Here is a 17,544-nt window from a genome sequence, read left to right as displayed (position 1 = left end):
AAGATTGTCCACAATCCACCAGCCTTAAGTGATGAATAACATGTTACAGGCTGTCCTCGGGGATCCCTGGGTGGCTCAGCGGTTTAGCGCGTGCCTTTGGCCCAGGGTGCGATCCTGGGGTCCCAGGATCGAGTCCTGCTCTGGTTCCCTGCATGGAGCCTGCTTCTCCCTCTGCCTGTGTCTCTGCCTCTCTCTCTCTCTCTCTCTATGTCTATCATGAACAAATAAATAAATAAATCTTTAAAAAATAAAAAAAGGCTGTCCTCATCTTGGACTATTCAGAAGTTTTCCCCATCGAACAAAAAACCCCTCCTATTTTAGGAAAGGGGTAGGGCTGGTTCTCGCTAGTGAGAAATACTAAATACAGCCAGACACACACCCAGGCAGCTCTCAAACTGGTTTGAAAGACAAAAAACTTCGTTGACAATCCAAGCTAGGGTTCCAAGAGAAACACTAAGGCAGTGTGGATGGCACATTTTGTTAAGAATTAGAAAGAAGGTCGCGAGGCAGCCCAGGGGGCTCAGAGGTTTAGAGCTGCCTTAGGCCCGGGTTGTGACTCTGGGGTCCCAGATTGAGTCCCGCATCCGGCTCCCTGCATGGAGCCTGCTTCTCTCTCTCTCTCTCATTAATAAATAAATAAAATCTTAAAAAAAAAAAAAGGCCTCTGACGCCTGGAGGGCTCAGCGGTTGAGTGCCTGGCCTTCTGCCCAGGGCGTGACCCCCGGGGTCCCGGGATCGAGTCCCACATCGGGCTCCCTGCATGGAGCCTGCTTCTCCCTCTGCCTGTGTCTCTGCCTCTCTCTCTCTGTGTCTCTCATGAATAAATAAATAAAATCTTTAAAAAGAATCAGAAGGCCACGAATCACAAGAGCAGCGGACGATTTACTGACTCTTTGGTGCCTTCTCTTAGGGATTCCAGGGGTTGTGTTTTGCTGTTTTGTTTGTTTCTTTGTTTAGGAGACCCGAGCCTCCATCCACAGCAGTGCGAGGGCCCCCGGCTTTAACGACGCAGGTCTCCCACAGTCTTTGGGGGGGGGGGGAATCGCGATTTGGGTTTTTTGGGGGTTTCTGATTTTGCAGTCTCATGGCTTCGGGCCCAGGGCCGCAGGACGGGGGGGGGGGAGCCTCGCGTCCATCCCAGGGCCGCAGTGCCCCAAGCCCCGCGGGCCCACGCGGCCCGGTCACCCCGCAGTCACCCAGCAGGCGGGGCAGGGGCACCTCCTGGGGCGCACCCCCCCCCAGGGGATGCACCTGCCGCGGGGGGCCCGGGGGTACCCAGGAGCCACGTACCTTCCCGCGTGGGCCGGGGCGCAGGCGGGGCACAGCCCCTCTCAGGGCGCCCCCTCACCCCCCAACCCCCAGGGGATGCACCGGCCGCGGGGGGCCCGGGCGTACCCAGGAGCCTCGTACCTTCCTGCGCTGGAGGCCGCAGAGCAGCGCTCCCCTCAGGCCGGGGCGCAGGTCCGGCACAGGCACCTCCCGGGGCGCCCCTCCCCCCCACCCCCAGGGATGCACCTGCCGCGGGCCCGGGCTGCACCCAGGAGCCTCGTACCTTCCCGCACGGGAGGCCGCGGAGCAGCACCGCCCTCGGGCCGGGGCGCAGGCGGGGCACAGCACCTCTCGGGGCGCCCCCCGCTCCCCCAGGATGCACCTGCCGCGGGCCCGGGCCGCACCCAGGAGCCTCGTACCTTCCCGCGCGGGCCAGGGCGCAGGCGGGGCACAGGCACCTCCCGGGGCGCGCGCACCCCCCCCCCCCCCGGGATGCACCTGCCGCAGGGCCGTACCCAGGAGGCTCGTACCTTCCTGTGCTGGAGGCTGCAGAGCAGCGCTCCCCTCAGGCCGGGGCGCAGGTCGGGCACAGGCACCTCCCGGGGCGCCCCTCCCCCCCACCCCCAGGGATGCACCTGCCGCGGGGGGGCCCGGGCCGCACCCAGGAGCCTCGTACCTTCCCGCGCGGGCCAGGGCGCAGGCGGGGCACGGGCACCTCCCGGGGCGCACCCCCCCCCCCCCCGGGATGCACCTGCCGCAGGGCCGTACCCAGGAGGCTCGTACCTTCCTGTGCTGGAGGCGGCGGAGCAGCGCCGCCCTGGGTCCGCGGCGCAGGCGGGGCGGGGGGCAGCTCCCGGGGCTCCGGGCCCCCCTTGCCCCGGGGACAGGCCGGCCGGCGCCCCGGGGCCCCCGCGGAGGGCGAGTCCGGCCCCGGGCGCTGCGCGGGCGGCGGCTGCACCCAGGCGGCCCTGTGCCTCCGCAGCCGGGCGTCGGGCGCGCAGCGGGGCCGCTCGGGGTGCGGGGAGCTGCGCGGGCCTTCCGGGTCGCCGGGGCCCCTGCCGGCCCTCCCGCGGGCGTCCCCGGGGGCCTCGGGCCGGCCCGCCGACTGGGACACCATCTCCCGGGCTCGGGGCTGCAGGTGTCAGCGCCGCCGCGGGGCTAGTGGACTCGGGCCTCGAACTCGCCACGCGGCCGGCGGGCCGGGGCCGGGCAGCAGCGAACCTGCGAGGGGCAACAAACAAGAAATGGTTGGACACGCAGAGGACGGCAGTCATGTGCTTCACTCCAAATCTTGGGAGGAAAAGAAACAAAAAACACACAGGTTTGTACTTGACAATGCACAACACAGTGAATTCCCCTTGGACTTCCAAGACGTAGGTAAACGCATCAATCAATCAATCAATCAATCAATCAGCAATAAAACTAGCAGCCAACACAGGAGGCCAGACACTGGGATAGAACGAGGTTTTTTTTGATCTTTTTTTTTTTTTTTAAAGATTTCACTCATTTATTTATGAGAAACCCAGAGAGAGAGAGAGAGAGGCAGAGACACAGGTGTAGGGAGAAGCAGGCTCCATGCAGGGATCCCAATGGGGAACTTGATCCCGGGTCTCCAGGATCACACCCTGGGCTGAAGGCGGCGCCAAACTGCTGCGCCACCCGGGGATGCCCAGGAATGGGTTTTCAAGGCCTAAAGATAATAATGGAAGTTTGCAGGATAGAGTCATAGACGCGTACAGCTGATGAAACAAGCCGTGCTTTCTTCCAATAAAACTGAAGGTCAAACCCCAAATGGGAATACCATTTGGAAGTAAAGGTGCGCTTTCATCATTTCTTGCTTTTATTTAGTCTGCGTGTGTATTCCTTTTCTTTTTAAAAGATTTGATTTATTCATTCATGAGAGACACAGAGAGGCAGAGGCACAGGCCGAGGGAGGAGCAGGTCCCCCGCTCCGCTGGGAGCCGCATGCAGGACTGGATCCCAGGAGCCCAGGGTCACGCCCTAAGCTGAAGGCAGACGCTCAACCGCTGAGCCACCCGGGCGTCCCTGTGTGTGTCCATTTCAACAAAGTAGACCGGAGGCATGTGAAACAGGACAACCATTAGCCCTAAAAGTTTGTTTTACGTAACTGAGATTACAATACTGAGTTACAGCAGCAAGAGCAATTGGTAACTAGCTTTTCATAGCTCAAAAACACACTGTGAATCTAGACTCTCTATCTCCACTCCGGGCATGGAGCCTGACCCAGGGTTCGAGTTCACAACCCCGAGATCCTGATCTGAGCTGAAATCAGGAGTCGGCTGCCTAACCGACTGAGCCACCCGGGCATCCCAGTTTGCTCGCTATTAAAAGCTTAGTGTTTAGCTCTAGAAAAGAAAAGTCCTGATGAAAAGGTCGAGAGCTACTCAAAGGAGGAGCACTCCGGTCACCAAAGGAGGAGCACTCCGGTCACCGGGTCACCATAGTCACAGGCCCAGCATGTGTCTCTCCACAGCTCCCACCCAAGCAACTGGGAACAGCAAAAAAAAGGTCCGAGGGAGAAGGTCCAGAGATGCAAGCAGTCGGCTTAGGTGAGCGGAGCGCCACGGAAGGGTGGGAGCACAGCCACAGGGTGGTGAGCTGAGACTTTGCAGTCAGTCCCAGGGCTTTAACTACTCCCATTATGTATACAGGGGCTCCCCGCCCCCTATCCCTACTCAGGCCTCCCCTGGGACCTCCGGCTGGCGTACCCTGCTGCCTCTCCGACACTCATCCAGGGGATACCACGAACTAACACATTCAAGCAGACTCTCATTTCCCCCAAAGCCAGTGCTCCCTGGTCTTCCCATCTCAGGAAACACACCTGCCAGCTGCTGAAGCCCAAACTCTGGAAGTCTCTGATCCCACCTGTCCCTAGCGCTCTCTCTCTCTAATCCATTAGCAAGTTCCTCCCTATAGTTGCCATCTCACCTAGGTTACCATCTTCTCCCACCTGGGCCTCCTTCCACCTGCCCAAAGGGTCCCCCTGCTTCTACTCTCGCCAACTTATAACCAAGAAGGATGCAGAAATCTCTTCTAAGCCTAAGTCAGGTGTGGTCCCCCCCCCCATCACCCACCCACCCCCTGATGGCTTCTGGTCAAATCTGGACTGAAATCCAAAATCCTTACCTTGTCCCTAAGGCATGTCACGATCCTGTCCTGCAGACCGCTCTCACTCATCTCCGTCCACCCTCCATAAGCCCCAACCATGCGGCCAAAGCGTACAGCCTACAAGCTGTCGCCCACCCTGATGGTGTGGTCCCAGTCCCTCTGGCCGGTGCCTCTCTTCCTCCCGCTGAGCACACATCTGGCTCCTCCCTGCCTTGCTGCATGCTTTGGTTGATGAATTACTTCCTCAAAGAACTCTTTCCTAACTACCTCCTTAAAGTAGTTTCCTAGCCGCTCGCCATCACATCACCTTGCTTAATTTTCATCAGAGTAGTCTCACTTCCTGGTATTTTTTTTTTTAGCTCCTTACTGTCATTCTCCTCCACCCCCTGCCTAGAAGCTCCATGAGAGCAGGGGTCCGGTCTGTTCTCCGCCAGGCCACAGAGTTACATACAGGGTTGGGGGGCGGGGGAGAGCTCACCAAGCTCAAGGACTGAATGAGCAAACCCAACAAAATGGAAATAACGTCATGAGCTGGAGAGAAGACTTCTGTGGTGGGTACAGCTGTTCTGTTACGGTGGGAGAGTTGTTCACACAAGGTATAGAAGCGAATCCATCATGTTTCCTAGAGGTGGGACATGTTGCTCACCCAACGCTTACAAATACCCCCAGGAAGGTACATGTAAAAACTGTACTACATTTCCTTAGGTTTTCTTGATTTGGGGGCCTCCCATTCTAGGTCACACCTTTGGAAGTGACGCCTGTACATCCCTGAGATACGTACAATACCGCGCAATACGCATCCGCCCCAAATCACCGCTCTCGCCAAACATCACGAGGTGTGGCGGCAATTGCCATAACTCATCTGAAGCGCTTTGTCTTCCTTCTCCAAACCTCAAATCTCAGCTAGAGCCTCAATTTCTCTTCATCATGCATCTTCTCCTCTACAATAATTTTGGGGTGTCGTAGTCACAAACACGGACCCCGACTGCATTACTATGAAGTGCCCAAAACACAGAAGCCTAGAACGAGCGAAGCACTCACCCTGCACCAAACAAACCCACCAATCCCACTTCATTCCCAGAAATGATGTTGGAAACGATGTTATCCCTCCCAACCTTTTCCTAGGAATCCACATACGTACGTCAGTCAGATCAGACTTACGCGTGGGATCCTCTGTACACACACGTGGGCTCACTCTGGGCAGAATCTGCAATGGATCTTCTCCCGACAAGGTCTTGAGGGTGTATATCACTCTTAACTATGCTACCACTTTCTTTACTATTAACGTCTCAAAATTTACTTAACCAGACTCCTACTGACAGAAACTTATTTTCCGTTTTTCACTATCGTAAGATATACAGCAACCAACATCTTGCTCACGTTGCTTGTTGTCGGTTTTCTTTCACTAGATTTCCTCTCTTACAGCTGCCAGTTTTAGTTCTGAGTCCACAGCTCATGATAACATCACTATTTCCACAAGAATGAAGCTGTAAGTCATGTTTTACGCTCATTTCTCTACATATCATAGCTGTCCTTGAGTGGGGGAGATGATTGCAGATGTGAAATCACATTAAAAAAATGCACAGCCTCCAACCAACGATACGCAGCGGTGATCCCTGCGTGTTTTTTTTAAGAAACAGACTAAAGGCAATAGCTCAAAAAGAATGATGTTATTTATGATCCTCCCTGATACGGAACTGACTTAACTGCACTGGGCAAAACAGACTTTCTTTTAAAAAGTAATTTCAGAAGCAGGTGCTTGCTCCACTTCCTTCTAGAAAGATGTTCTTGTTTCACACACATAATCGTCAGGTGTTGGCTTGTCTGGGTTACAAAATGAGAACATTTTAGAGCTGGAATAGGCCCAGCGAGATGCAAAGCCACGTCTAAGGACACCACTGAGTTATGTCAGAGAAAGGATGAAAAGGCAGGTGGGACACCCATTAAGGAGCATGAGTTTCTCTGAGAGGGAGATTGACACAGGAGAGAGCAATGATTAGAAACCAAGTCCAGGGGATCCCTGGGTGGCGCAGCGGTTTGGCGCCTGCCTTTGGCCCAGGGCGCGATCCTGGAGACCCAGGATGGAATCCCATATCAGGCTCCCAGTGCATGGAGCCTGCTTCTCCCTCTGCCTATGTCTCTGCCTCTCTCTCTCTTTCTCTCTGTGACTATCATAAAGAAACAAAAATTGAAAAAAAAAAAAAAGAAAGAAACCAAGTCCAGGTCCTGGTCCCAGAGGTCAACACCATCATTGCTTGATCTTTGGGGCAACAGATCATTCACGGGATACCATCGTATCGTTGTGTTGCTTGTTATCGCCTTGCTCGTAGTTTGTTAATTATCCGATTAAACAAACGTTTGCTGAGCATCTACTACATGACTGGCATTGTTTCTGTTTTGGAAGCCCGGGAGTAAAATGAGTGCTATGCTCCCCCCCAGTCGTTTACTGGGGAGGAGGAGAGACCGTGACCGAACCCATACGTTCACACGTTTCGATGCCGATAGGCAGTAGGCACTATGAGTCTGAGCAATGGTTGGCTTCTTCCCAAGTGGGGTCTTTTGAATCACAGAGGCTTAGGTACAAAGGCAAAATCATTTTCCAAACACATTTTAAAGGGAGAGAAATCAAATTACAAAGCTTACCGTCATTTCTATCGGGAGTTTCCTGTTGAGGGTGAGCGCAGGCCAGATTATTAGTTAACATATATGAAGCAGCAAAGGTTCTAGATGAAAAGAGAGACTCCTGGGTTCCCCCTGCCAAGTCATTCTGGTTGGGCCTCTGCCCATCAAAGTCAGTGTGGCTCTGTCAAGAATGACTGCATCACGAGGACAACCTCGGAGCCACAACGCCAACGGCAAAGACGCAACTTTTGCAAAAGGGGTGGACGACTCAGTTGGGCATGAGCCACCATGACCTCTATAGTGACCTCACAAAAGTCTTTCAGACCATAACCAGCCAGGACTTTGATGGCAGAGGAGCAGCTTTTAGCTGCTAATGCCCCTAACAATCTTAGAGTCACTCCATGAATAAGCACAAAGGTGTCAGATTTAGGAGTTAAGACCTTCTCCGCCCCAGCAAAACTACTAACTGAATACATCACTGGGAGCACTAAAGACTCATCTTAAATGTTACCTTCTCAGCGAGGCCTCCTTGGTCCCCCTAAAGGTCTAAGCAACTGTCCAGCCAGTACTTCCTCTCCCCCTTTCCACCTCTAGTTTCCCTACTCCTTAGCACTAATCCGCATTTGATTTAACCTCAAAGACTAGAGTCAAAGACTAGACTAACACCCACTAGAATGTAAAATCTCTGAGCCTAACTTTAAAAAAAAAAATGTACTTTGGATATACTACTTTGTTCCCAGAACCCAAGACAGGGGCACATAATAGGTGCTCAGCAAATTTATTCTTTGAGTGTGAATAAAATGACTGCAAGAAGGAATGAGCAATCGGTAGCTAAGTATGGTTCCGTTGGTTATTTCTGTTGCCCAAGAAAGAAAGTCAAGAACAGATGCCAACCTTTAGAAGAAATCAGAGATCACGACCCAAGATTTCTGTCCATCATTGCCTTAGAATAAAGGAAGGTGGAGAATAGAAATCATAAATAAGAGTGGAAGGAAAAGGTAAACTTCGTTTACGCCAATTTGGTGGTGCCTTACTGAGCATGCTCAGGAATAAGCAAACGCGAGTGAACAGACAGCTTGTGAGCTATTTGGGGTTAACGCAGTTCCCCAGTCCTCTTCCCATCTTTCAGTATCTACTTCCCTTCACGCTTTTTTTAAAATTTTTTTTAAATTTTTTTAGATTTATTTATTTATGATAGTCACAGAGAGAGAGAGAGAGAGACAGGCAATGACATAGGCAGAGGGAGAAGCAGGCTCCATGCACCGGGAGCCCGATATGGGATTCGATCCCGGGTCTCCAGGATCGCGCCCTGGGCCAAAGGCAGGCGCCAAACTGCTGCGCCACCCAGGGATCCCCCCTTCACGCTTTGACTTTAAACAAGACTCGCATCCCCGAGGATGTCGACAGACTCAAACTATCACTTGTCACACAGAAACCGTCAAGATGTCCAATGGAGTGGCTCCACAGGTTCCACCAAGTGGCCAGGAATCAGAGTCCCCTGCCATTTTCATACAGCTGCAATGTCACCCACAACACATGCTGGACTCTGTGTTTTTATTATTACTATTATTATTATTATTATTATTATTTTTATTTTTATTTTTATTTGTGATAGTCACACACAGAGAGAGAGAGAGGCAGAGACACAGGCAGAGGGAGAAGCAGGCTCCATGCACCGGGAGCCCGATGTGGGATTCGATCCCGGGTCTCCAGGATCATGCCCTGGGCCAAAGGCAGGTGCCAAACTGCTGCACCACCCAGGGATCCCCTGGACTCTGTGTTCTAACACGACGTGCACCAGGAAGGAAACAGGGCTATATTGCAATGGGGGCTGGTGGCATCATATGGACTCCTCTCTGACCAACTTAACCTTTGGCAATGACCCTGAATTTTGAAGGTCTGCTGTCAGAAGGACAGGACAGAAAGTAATTATGACAAATGGGTGGGGTGAGAAGGGGAAGACCCAACAGAAGCAAAGACCAAGGAACACCAGATACTTTGCCCAATAAAACCGCAAGGTTGCCCAAGATACACAAATGACTAACTTCCTGTGGTCACTGCGTATGTCAGTATGTCACACTTACCGCTCTCATTCTACACAATGATACCATGAAATGTTTCAGGTATTATTATGCTGATTTGGGGACTGAAATAAAGAACGTTAGGGGACTTGCCCAAAGCCTCACCATGAATAACTACCAGGAGGAGAACAAAAACCAAAAGTCTGACACCTGATCCAAAGCTCCTTCCACTGATATTTGCATGTGCCATTTGGGCTGAAATTAGGATATTTTTAATTTCATTGGCAAAGTCATATTAAGAATTTTCTCATGAGATCTGTCGCAAAACGAAGGATTAAGAACCACACCACTATATTTGATTCCGTTTTTAGAACACCATGCCCGGAATTTTATGATTATACCTATTCATAAAAACAAACAAACAAAACCATTGTACAGACATCTCCAATATGGGACTATTTATTTATAAATCTTGGGATGCCTGGGTGGCTCAGCGGTTGAGCATCTGCCTTTGGCTCAGGGCATGATCCTGGAGATCCGGGATCGAATCCTGCATCGGGCTCCCTGCGTGGAGCCTGCTTCTCCCTCTGCCTGTGTCTCTGCCTCTTTGTCTCTGTGTCTCTCATGAATAAATAAATAAAATCTTTAAAAAAAACTTTATATGTGCACAGCTCTTCTAATATACTATGTAACTTAAAAAGTCCTGAAAATATCATTTTGTTCTTCCCTTCCAATAAATCATCTTGCAGCCTAAAAATACATACCACCACTCAACTAATGTTTTACTTAAAACCTTCCATATAGGGATCCCTGGGTGGCGCAGCGGTTTGGCGCCTGCCTTTGGCCCAGGGCGCGATCCTGGAGACCCCGGATCGAATCCCACATCGGGCTCCCGGTGCATGGAGTCTGCTTCTCCCTCTGCCTGTGTCTCTGCCTCTCTCTCTCTCTCTCTGTGACTATCGTAAATAAATAAATAAAAAACCTTTAAAAAAAAAAAAAACCTTCCATATAAAAAAACCCCACAACAAACAAAAAATTGCCTCTCTACGTGGATATGAAACAACTGAATAAGACAAAAATTTACCTAAAGTAGGGGTAGGTACCTATCCTTGAATGATGGCGAGGTTCCCATGTTTGGGCAAAATCAAATGGGGAGCCATATCAGAAAACAGTCTTGCAGTTCCCCAAATAGTTACACATGCAGTTACCATTTGACCTAGCAATTCCTCTCCTGGGTACGTACCCGAGAGAGTGAAAGTACACGTTCACACGAGAACTTGTGCACAAACGTGAACGGCAGCATTATTCAGAATAGGCAAGAAAATGGAAACCACCCACATGTCCAGAGACTGATCGCGGGGCGAGCAAAGCGTGTGACAGCAGGGTCATTGGGCCGCAATACGAAGTGAAGTGCTAAGACACGTGGCAGCACCAACAGGCCCTGAAAACGATATGCGTAGTCCAACAGCCCGTCCCAAAAGATATTTCATTTCATACTGATAGATACTTTTTTTTTTTTTAATGAAATGTCCAGAATGGGGAAAGCCGTAGAGGGAGAACATAGATTAGTGGGTTTTGGGGGGAAAGGAGGAAATGAGAACATCAAGAGTGATGACGGTTCAAGGATACAGGATACATCTTTTTTTTTTTTTAAGATTTATTTATTTATTTATTCAGAGAAAGAGAGAGAGAAAGGCAGAGACAGGCAGAGGGAGAAGCAGGCTCCATGTAGGGAGCCCGACGTGGGACTCGATCCTGGGTCTCCAGGATCACACCTCAGGCTGCAGGCGACGCTAAACCACTGAGCCACCCGGGCTGCCCTACAGGATACATCTTTGGGGATCTCAGCGCTAATGAGGACACATATCTGCTGCATATACTAGAGCCACTGAGCTGTACACTTTAAAAGCAGCACTTAAAAAAAAAAGATTTATTTATTTGAGAGGAGGGAGGGAGGAGCAGAGCAAGAGGGAGAGAGAATCCCAAGCAGACCCCAAGCTGAGCATGGAGCCCTAGGCGGGGCTCGATCTCATGACCCTAAGCTGAATGAAGCCGAGAGTCGGATGCTCCACTGACTGAGCCACCCGGGGCCCCTGCACTGTACAATTTAAATGGGTGAATTGTAGGTTATGTGACTCCTATCTCAATCTCAATAATGCTGTCCAATACAACGAAATGGGAAGAAGTTCCCTTTGTCATCCTTCAAGAAGGTCTAGGAAAGGGCACCTGGGTGGCTCAGTCGGTTAAGCGTCTGCCTTCGGCTCAGGTCAGGATCCCAGGGTCCTGGGATGGAGCCCCACGTGGGGCTCTCTGCTCCGTGGGGAGCTTGCTTCTTCCTCTCCCTCTGCTGCTCCCCCTGCTGTGCTCGCTCTCTCTCTCTCTCTCTCTCTCTCTCTCTGTCAAAAAAAAAATAAATACATACATGTGTAGGGCGCCCAGAGAGTGCTGGTATCGTATGGGCTGCGGGGATCAGAGGAGCACCAGCTGTAGGTCAGGCTGCACACAACGGCACTGAAAGTTCAGGGGGAAACAGAGCGTAGATCAAGGGAACACAGAACATAGACGCCTGAAGTAGGCAGGGAGGAGACAGGGGAAGTAGAAGTGAAATTGCCACAACTGAACTATCTAGAAAAAGAAAAGAGGAAAAAACACAAAAACCGAGAGCTGGTAAAGATGACTTCATGAGTGTGATGGCAACCAGTCACTGGGCACTCACTGGTCACCGCACCCTACACGACCGTCCAGACCGCCACCCTCGTCCTCAGACCAGCACCGCCAGGCAGGTTGTGCGGGTCCCACTGTACAGATGGGAAACAAAGTCAACGCAGCTCAGTAGTGTGCTTACGTGGGACTAAGTGCCCATCTTTGAGAAACATACACAGACGGACGTAGAAATCATTTCTGGCAAAGTCATACAGTGGGAAGAGCCAGCCGGGGATACGGATGACACCCAAGTGGCCATGGTGAGAACTGTTGAAAATGGGAGAAGGGTACATGTCCTATCCCCTGTCCTTTTAAGTTTGGAATTTTCCATAAGCAAACTCCCTAGGTAGAAGTTTTTAAAACAACAACAACAGGGGCACCCGGGTGGCTCAGTCGGTGAAGCGTCTAACCTTGATTTCCACTCAGGTCGTGATCCCAGGGTCATGAAATCGAGCCCGGGGCGTGGAGTGCACTTGAGATTCTCCTTCTTCCTCTGCACCACCCCCACCCCCTGCCTCGTTCTCTCTCTCTCTCTCTCTCTCTCTCTCAGAGAAAGAGTAAAAAAACAAATTAACAAATTTGTTAAATTTAACAAATTAAAAGAAAAGAAAGAATTCCACATTGCTATATCTGTCCATGTGCCCCTGGGTACCTGTCTGACCTCCTTATCTACTACCTCTCCATCCCCACAGCTCTATACTCTTCTGCACCCCTACACCCATCTAGACTCTTCTACATGAACTCCCATCTCTATTCGAATTTACCTTTGGAATGAGACGTTTGTCATCGCCCTTTTTAAAACTGCATCCCTAAGGGGTGCGCTATCCTCATTTACTGTCCTATTTTTTTTTCCCCAAGAGCACTCATCTTTTATCTTGGCCATCATCATCAGTTGATAACTGACACTTACATGGCTTTTACTGTCTGCCTGGCACTGTTCTAGATGCTTCTACACACACACACACACACACACACACACACACACACACACACACGATCCTTCTAATACTTTATGAGGTAGCTATAAGAACACTATTTTCATTTTACAGATGAGAACTCGAGGCACAGCTTGTAAATGGTGCATTTCACCTCCGGGCAGTCTTGCTCCCAAGTTTACATTCTTCCCCATAACAGCACAGGGGTAAAGGAAAGACCTTCAAATCTCACGGACCCAAAGATTTCTCCAGAACATTAAAATTTATCAAGCAGGACGGGACTGCTGGCAATGTCACGCTTACCTCCCTTGGCCCGAATCTCCACAGACACTAAGAGTTTAAACGAAGGGTGAGCAACCAAAACCAAAACCAAAACCAAACCAAACCAATCAAAAAAAAAAAAAAACCCCAAAAAACACATTTTACATACCTCATGAGACAGTTCAAATGATTTGATGATTGAGTCCTTTCGCTTAAAATACCCTTAAAATGTGCATAAACAAGAGTTCAACTCCCCTGACATACCGTATTTAAAAGAGCAATCCTGCAAGCTGTCTTCTAAGAACAATTTCCAAAGAAAGAGAGAATAGGGAAGGACTTTACATATATTTTCCAGATAGTTGTTCTCTGACCCACCACAGATTGCTGAAATAAAAGAATGTAGAAAAGTGAAAGGATAAAAAACAAAAACCACCAAAACCCCCACCCTGCCCTCCTGCCCGAAATCAACAAGACAAAAGCACCTGCCGGCCGGGGGATGCTTTTCATTGTGACCTGCCCCCCAAAAGCTCTGAGGTCTGATTTACATTTATTATTGTTATTTTAATATGTGTAAAAACTAAGGCTCCAAGAACAGAACTCAAGTTTTGTTGTTCTTTTTTTAAAAACGTAATTTCCAAACATTAATAGTTGGGCAAATCACATTTACGTGTGTAGATTGTTTGGCTTTTTCTCCTTTATCATTTTCCAGCTGACTGTTAATGAAGACAAAAGCCACTTGCCTCTGGAACTTCTTTTTTACTTGCTGGACTGGTTTCTCTTTCACAATTCACACTTCATGTTCCAGCGAGAAGTAAAGCATTCCTTCAATATAGGATTATTGTGACTATTTTGTGGATGAGAAAACGGAGGCCCAGAAAAAGGAAGTAAAGAGGAGACCACCCAGCAACGGCAGCAAGCTCAGCACTGGGGACCTGGAGCCTTGCTCTCGCCCTCAATGCTGCCCCTATGTATGTGGGAGATACAACCCAGTACATAAGTTAAGAAAAAAAAAAAACCCACACACAACGGTCCCCATCAAATATAATTTTCTGCCAATCTGAGAAACTCTCCACTTACTAGCTGTGTGACTTTGGGCAAGGCACTTAACCTCTCTGTGTTTCAGTTTCTTTATAGACTGTTGTGAGAACTCAATGAACTGGAACATGCGTATAATCAGGCGGGCACACAATATTCAATAAAATTTAGCTTTATCATCACTATCAGTGTTATTTTATAAAGATTTGTAGTTCAGCATATACAACCGCACAATTAAGGAGGCTTAGTTTTACTTCTCAACTTTGTAAATGAGTCGCCTCTCAACTCCTTTTAATTAGACTCTTAAAAAAAATTTTTTTTTTAATTTATGTATTCGTGAGAGACGCAGAGAGAGGGGCAGAGACACAGGTAAAAGGAGAAGAAGGCTCCCTGTGAGGAGCGGATGCAGGACTCGATCCCAGGACCCCGGGATCAAGGGCCTGCATCTCAGGATCCCTGGGCCTGGGCCGGAGGCAGAGGCTCAGCCTCTGAGTCTCCTGGGGGTGCCCCACAACTCCTTTCAATTAAAATGAAAAATCAATCTCACTGAGGGGGGCGGCACTTGATGGGATGAGCACTGAGAGCCATACTATATGTTGGCAAATCAAACTCCAATAAAAAAAAATACAAAAAGAAAAAGAAAAAGGAAAAACCAATCGGAGGCCTCGGTGACCTTGTCCCGCTTACCTTATTTTATCTTTTTAGAACAGATACAACGTGACACGCAGGCCTTAGTCCCGCTCTCCTTTACAATGGCTGGGAATCGCTTATTTACAAAGAGCTGCTTAAATTGCGACAGTCACACAAGCAACCCTGTGACCTTTCCTTTCCATATTAGCAACGCGAGTCTCCACTTAGGAACAAGGGAAACTGCTCCGGCGGGCAGTGCTACTAGCTGTGTGCCCTCAGACAGGTGGGGACCACCTGTTAGCAAGCAGGGTGACTCTCTCTTTAGCTCCCGCTTCTTCTAGGGATCCCTCAAACGGAAATGCCGATTCTCGCAGTGACCCTTGGCTCTGACATTGTTTTCCCCTTATCAGAAACCAAGAACTCCGGCCCCAGAAAGTCAACCCTGTTTTCCGGAGCTCAAAGGTTTCCTGTAGGGCAGACAAGTCAAATCAGATCCACCCCCCCTGCCCCCCCACCCCCACCAGAGGTCACTACCAATTTGTCAACTTTCTTAGCCTCTCAGGCCCTGGAAAAGATGAGGAAGGCAAAGTTCCCGTCCCCCGGTGGGTCCCCTGATGGGTCCCGATGGGTCCCCTGATGTGCTGGGAAGAGGAGCTGCCGCCAGACACCCAGAAACAGGCAGCGCTGCCCAGCGCGGCCCTGCCCGACCCCCCACCCCGGGGAAGCAGGGCGGGGACGTCCCCTCACTCCACACACAGGCGCCCAAGGGCGACCCTCGGCCCCCCCAGCCCTCCCGAAACACCTTCAGCGCAAAGATCTTTCCGGGGGCGCCGCAGGTGGGTCTGGAAGGCACCCCTTCCTTTTACCTCTCAACCCCATTGAGTAACCCCTCTTGTGAAGGTTCTCGACGTTCTCCAAGCTGACAGCGTCCAGGATCGCGCGGGGGGGGGGGGGGGGGGGTGCGTGGGGCGGGGAGGCGGGGGGGGGGGGAACCTCCCCGTGGCCATCTCAGCAGGCGCACCCCCCCCCCCCGCCATCTCAGCAGGTGCACCCCCCCACCGCCCCTGGCCATCTCAGCAGGCGCACCCCCCCCCCCGCCATCTCAGCAGGTGCACCCCCCCCCCCCGGCCATCTCAGCAGGTGCACCCCCCCCCCCGCCATCTCAGCAGGTGCACCCCCCCACCCTGGCCATCTCAGCAGGTGCAGCCCCCCACCCCGGCCATCTCAGCAGGTGCACCCCCCCACCCTGGCCATCTCAGCAGGTGCACCCCCCACCCCGGCCATCTCAGCAGGTGCACCCCCCCACCCCGGCCATCTCAGCAGGTGCACCCCCCACCCCGGCCATCTCAGCAGGTGCACCCCCCCACCCCGGCCATCTCAGCAGGTGCACCCCCCGCCCCGGCCATCTCAGCAGGTGCACCCCCCCCACCCCGGCCATCTCAGCAGGTGCACCCCCCCCCCGCCATCTCAGCAGGTGCACCCCCCCCCCCGGCCATCTCAGCAGGTGCACCCCCCCCCCCGCCATCTCAGCAGGTGCACCCCCCACCCCGGCCATCTCAGCAGGTGCACCCCCCACCCCGGCCATCTCAGCAGGTGCACCCCCCGCCCCGGCCATCTCAGCAGGTGCACCCCCCCCCCCGGCCATCTCAGCAGGTGCACCCCCCCACCCGCCATCTCAGCAGGTGCACCCCCCCCCCGGCCATCTCAGCAGGTGCACCCCCCCCCCGCCATCCACAGGTGCACCCCCCCACCCCGGCCATCTCAGCAGGTGCACCCCCCACCCCGGCCATCTCAGCAGGTGCACCCCCCGCCCCGGCCATCTCAGCAGGTGCACCCCCCGCCCCCGGCCATCTCAGCAGGTGCACCCCCCCCACCCCGGCCATCTCAGCAGGTGCACCCCCCCACCCCGGCCATCTCAGCAGGTGCACCTCCCCCCCCCCCCCCCCCGGCCATCTCAGCAGGTGCACCCCCCCACCCCGGCCATCTCAGCAGGTGCACCCCCCCACGGCCATCTCAGCAGGTACACCCCCCCCCCGCCACCTCAGCAGGTGCACCTCCCTCCCCACCTCAGCAGGGGCACACACCCCCACCCTGCGGCCGCTCGGACCGCCCCCGGTGCCGCGCTCTCGGGCTGTCCCCGAGCTCGCTCAAGCAGCCACACGCGTGGTGGTCGCCGCGAGACGCCCAGAGGTGTGGGCGCCGTGGGGAGGGACCTCCCGGGCCCCGCCGGCCCTCGCCATCGCCGGGCGCGCTTTTGGGGAAGCGACAAAAGCCGCGGCGGCCGGAACGCGGCGCCGGGCCCGGGCTCTGTGCTCCCGGAGAGCCGCCCCGAGGCCCCCGCTCCCCGCCCCGGGTCGCGCCCTCCTGCGAGTCCCGCCCCTGCAAACCCGCCGCCCGCGGGGGAGCCCGTGTCCGCGCTCGCGCTCGCGCTGCCCTCCCCGCGCCCCTCGCCGCCCCCTCCCCGGCAGCACCTGCACCCCCGCCCCCCGCCCGCCCGCCTCACCCCTGCTCTCCAGGTGGGCGCCCTGAAGGGGGGCGCGGAGGGGCAGCGGCGCCACCGGGCGGGCCCCGGGAGGACGGAGCCGGGACGAGCTGGGCCCCCGCGCGGCTCCACCCCCGCGGCCGAGCGCTGGGGGCGCGGGCCGGGCCAGCCGGGGTCCCGCCCCGGTTCCTCCCCCAAGCCGCGCCCTGCCCTGGGGGGGGGGCCCACCGCGCCCTCCGCGGCCGCAGACCCCGAGCAACGCGGACCTGGGGCCCGGGGCCCCCCCTGCACCTGCTGCTCGCCGAGCCCCGCCGGGAGCCCCCCTCCCGGGACCTGGCGGCAGCACCCACCCCCACCCCCACCCCAGGTCGGCGCGTCCTGCTGAAGCCAGGGTTTGCGGTTCCATCACACCTGGGGGCGGGGGAGCATCCAGGTGTGACGGATCCAGGTGGACGCT

General features: G+C 53.5%; 1 protein-coding gene across 8 annotated transcripts in view; it reads right to left on the bottom strand.

The window, feature by feature from the left end:
* Positions 1–17,146, bottom strand: part of RUBCNL (rubicon like autophagy enhancer) — a 41,289-nt gene extending 24,143 nt beyond the window's left edge. The window contains exons 1-3 of one of the 8 annotated variants that reach the window (XM_055336100.1): positions 13,205–15,061; positions 11,464–12,011; positions 2,053–2,490 (exon numbers count right to left, since the gene is read on the bottom strand). In XM_055336100.1, coding sequence (XP_055192075.1) covers positions 2,053–2,386 — 334 coding nt within the window. In that variant the 5' untranslated portion in view covers positions 2,387–2,490; positions 11,464–12,011; positions 13,205–15,061. Of the gene's footprint in view, positions 1–1,799; positions 1,809–2,052; positions 2,491–4,416; positions 6,325–7,041; positions 8,181–11,463; positions 12,012–13,204; positions 15,062–17,108 lie in introns of those variants that run through there. The other 7 variants (XM_055336101.1, XM_055336107.1, XM_055336102.1 and 4 more) reach the window with 7 other exon arrangements.
* Positions 17,147–17,544: the final 398 nt, after the last annotated feature.

This window comes from Nyctereutes procyonoides, unplaced genomic scaffold (genome assembly GCF_905146905.1).
Source record: "Nyctereutes procyonoides isolate TBG_1078 unplaced genomic scaffold, NYPRO_anot_genome, whole genome shotgun sequence".
NCBI lineage: Eukaryota > Metazoa > Chordata > Mammalia > Carnivora > Canidae > Nyctereutes > Nyctereutes procyonoides.
Note: the sequence above shows the minus strand (reverse complement) of the source record. Positions and strands in the feature narration are given on the sequence as shown.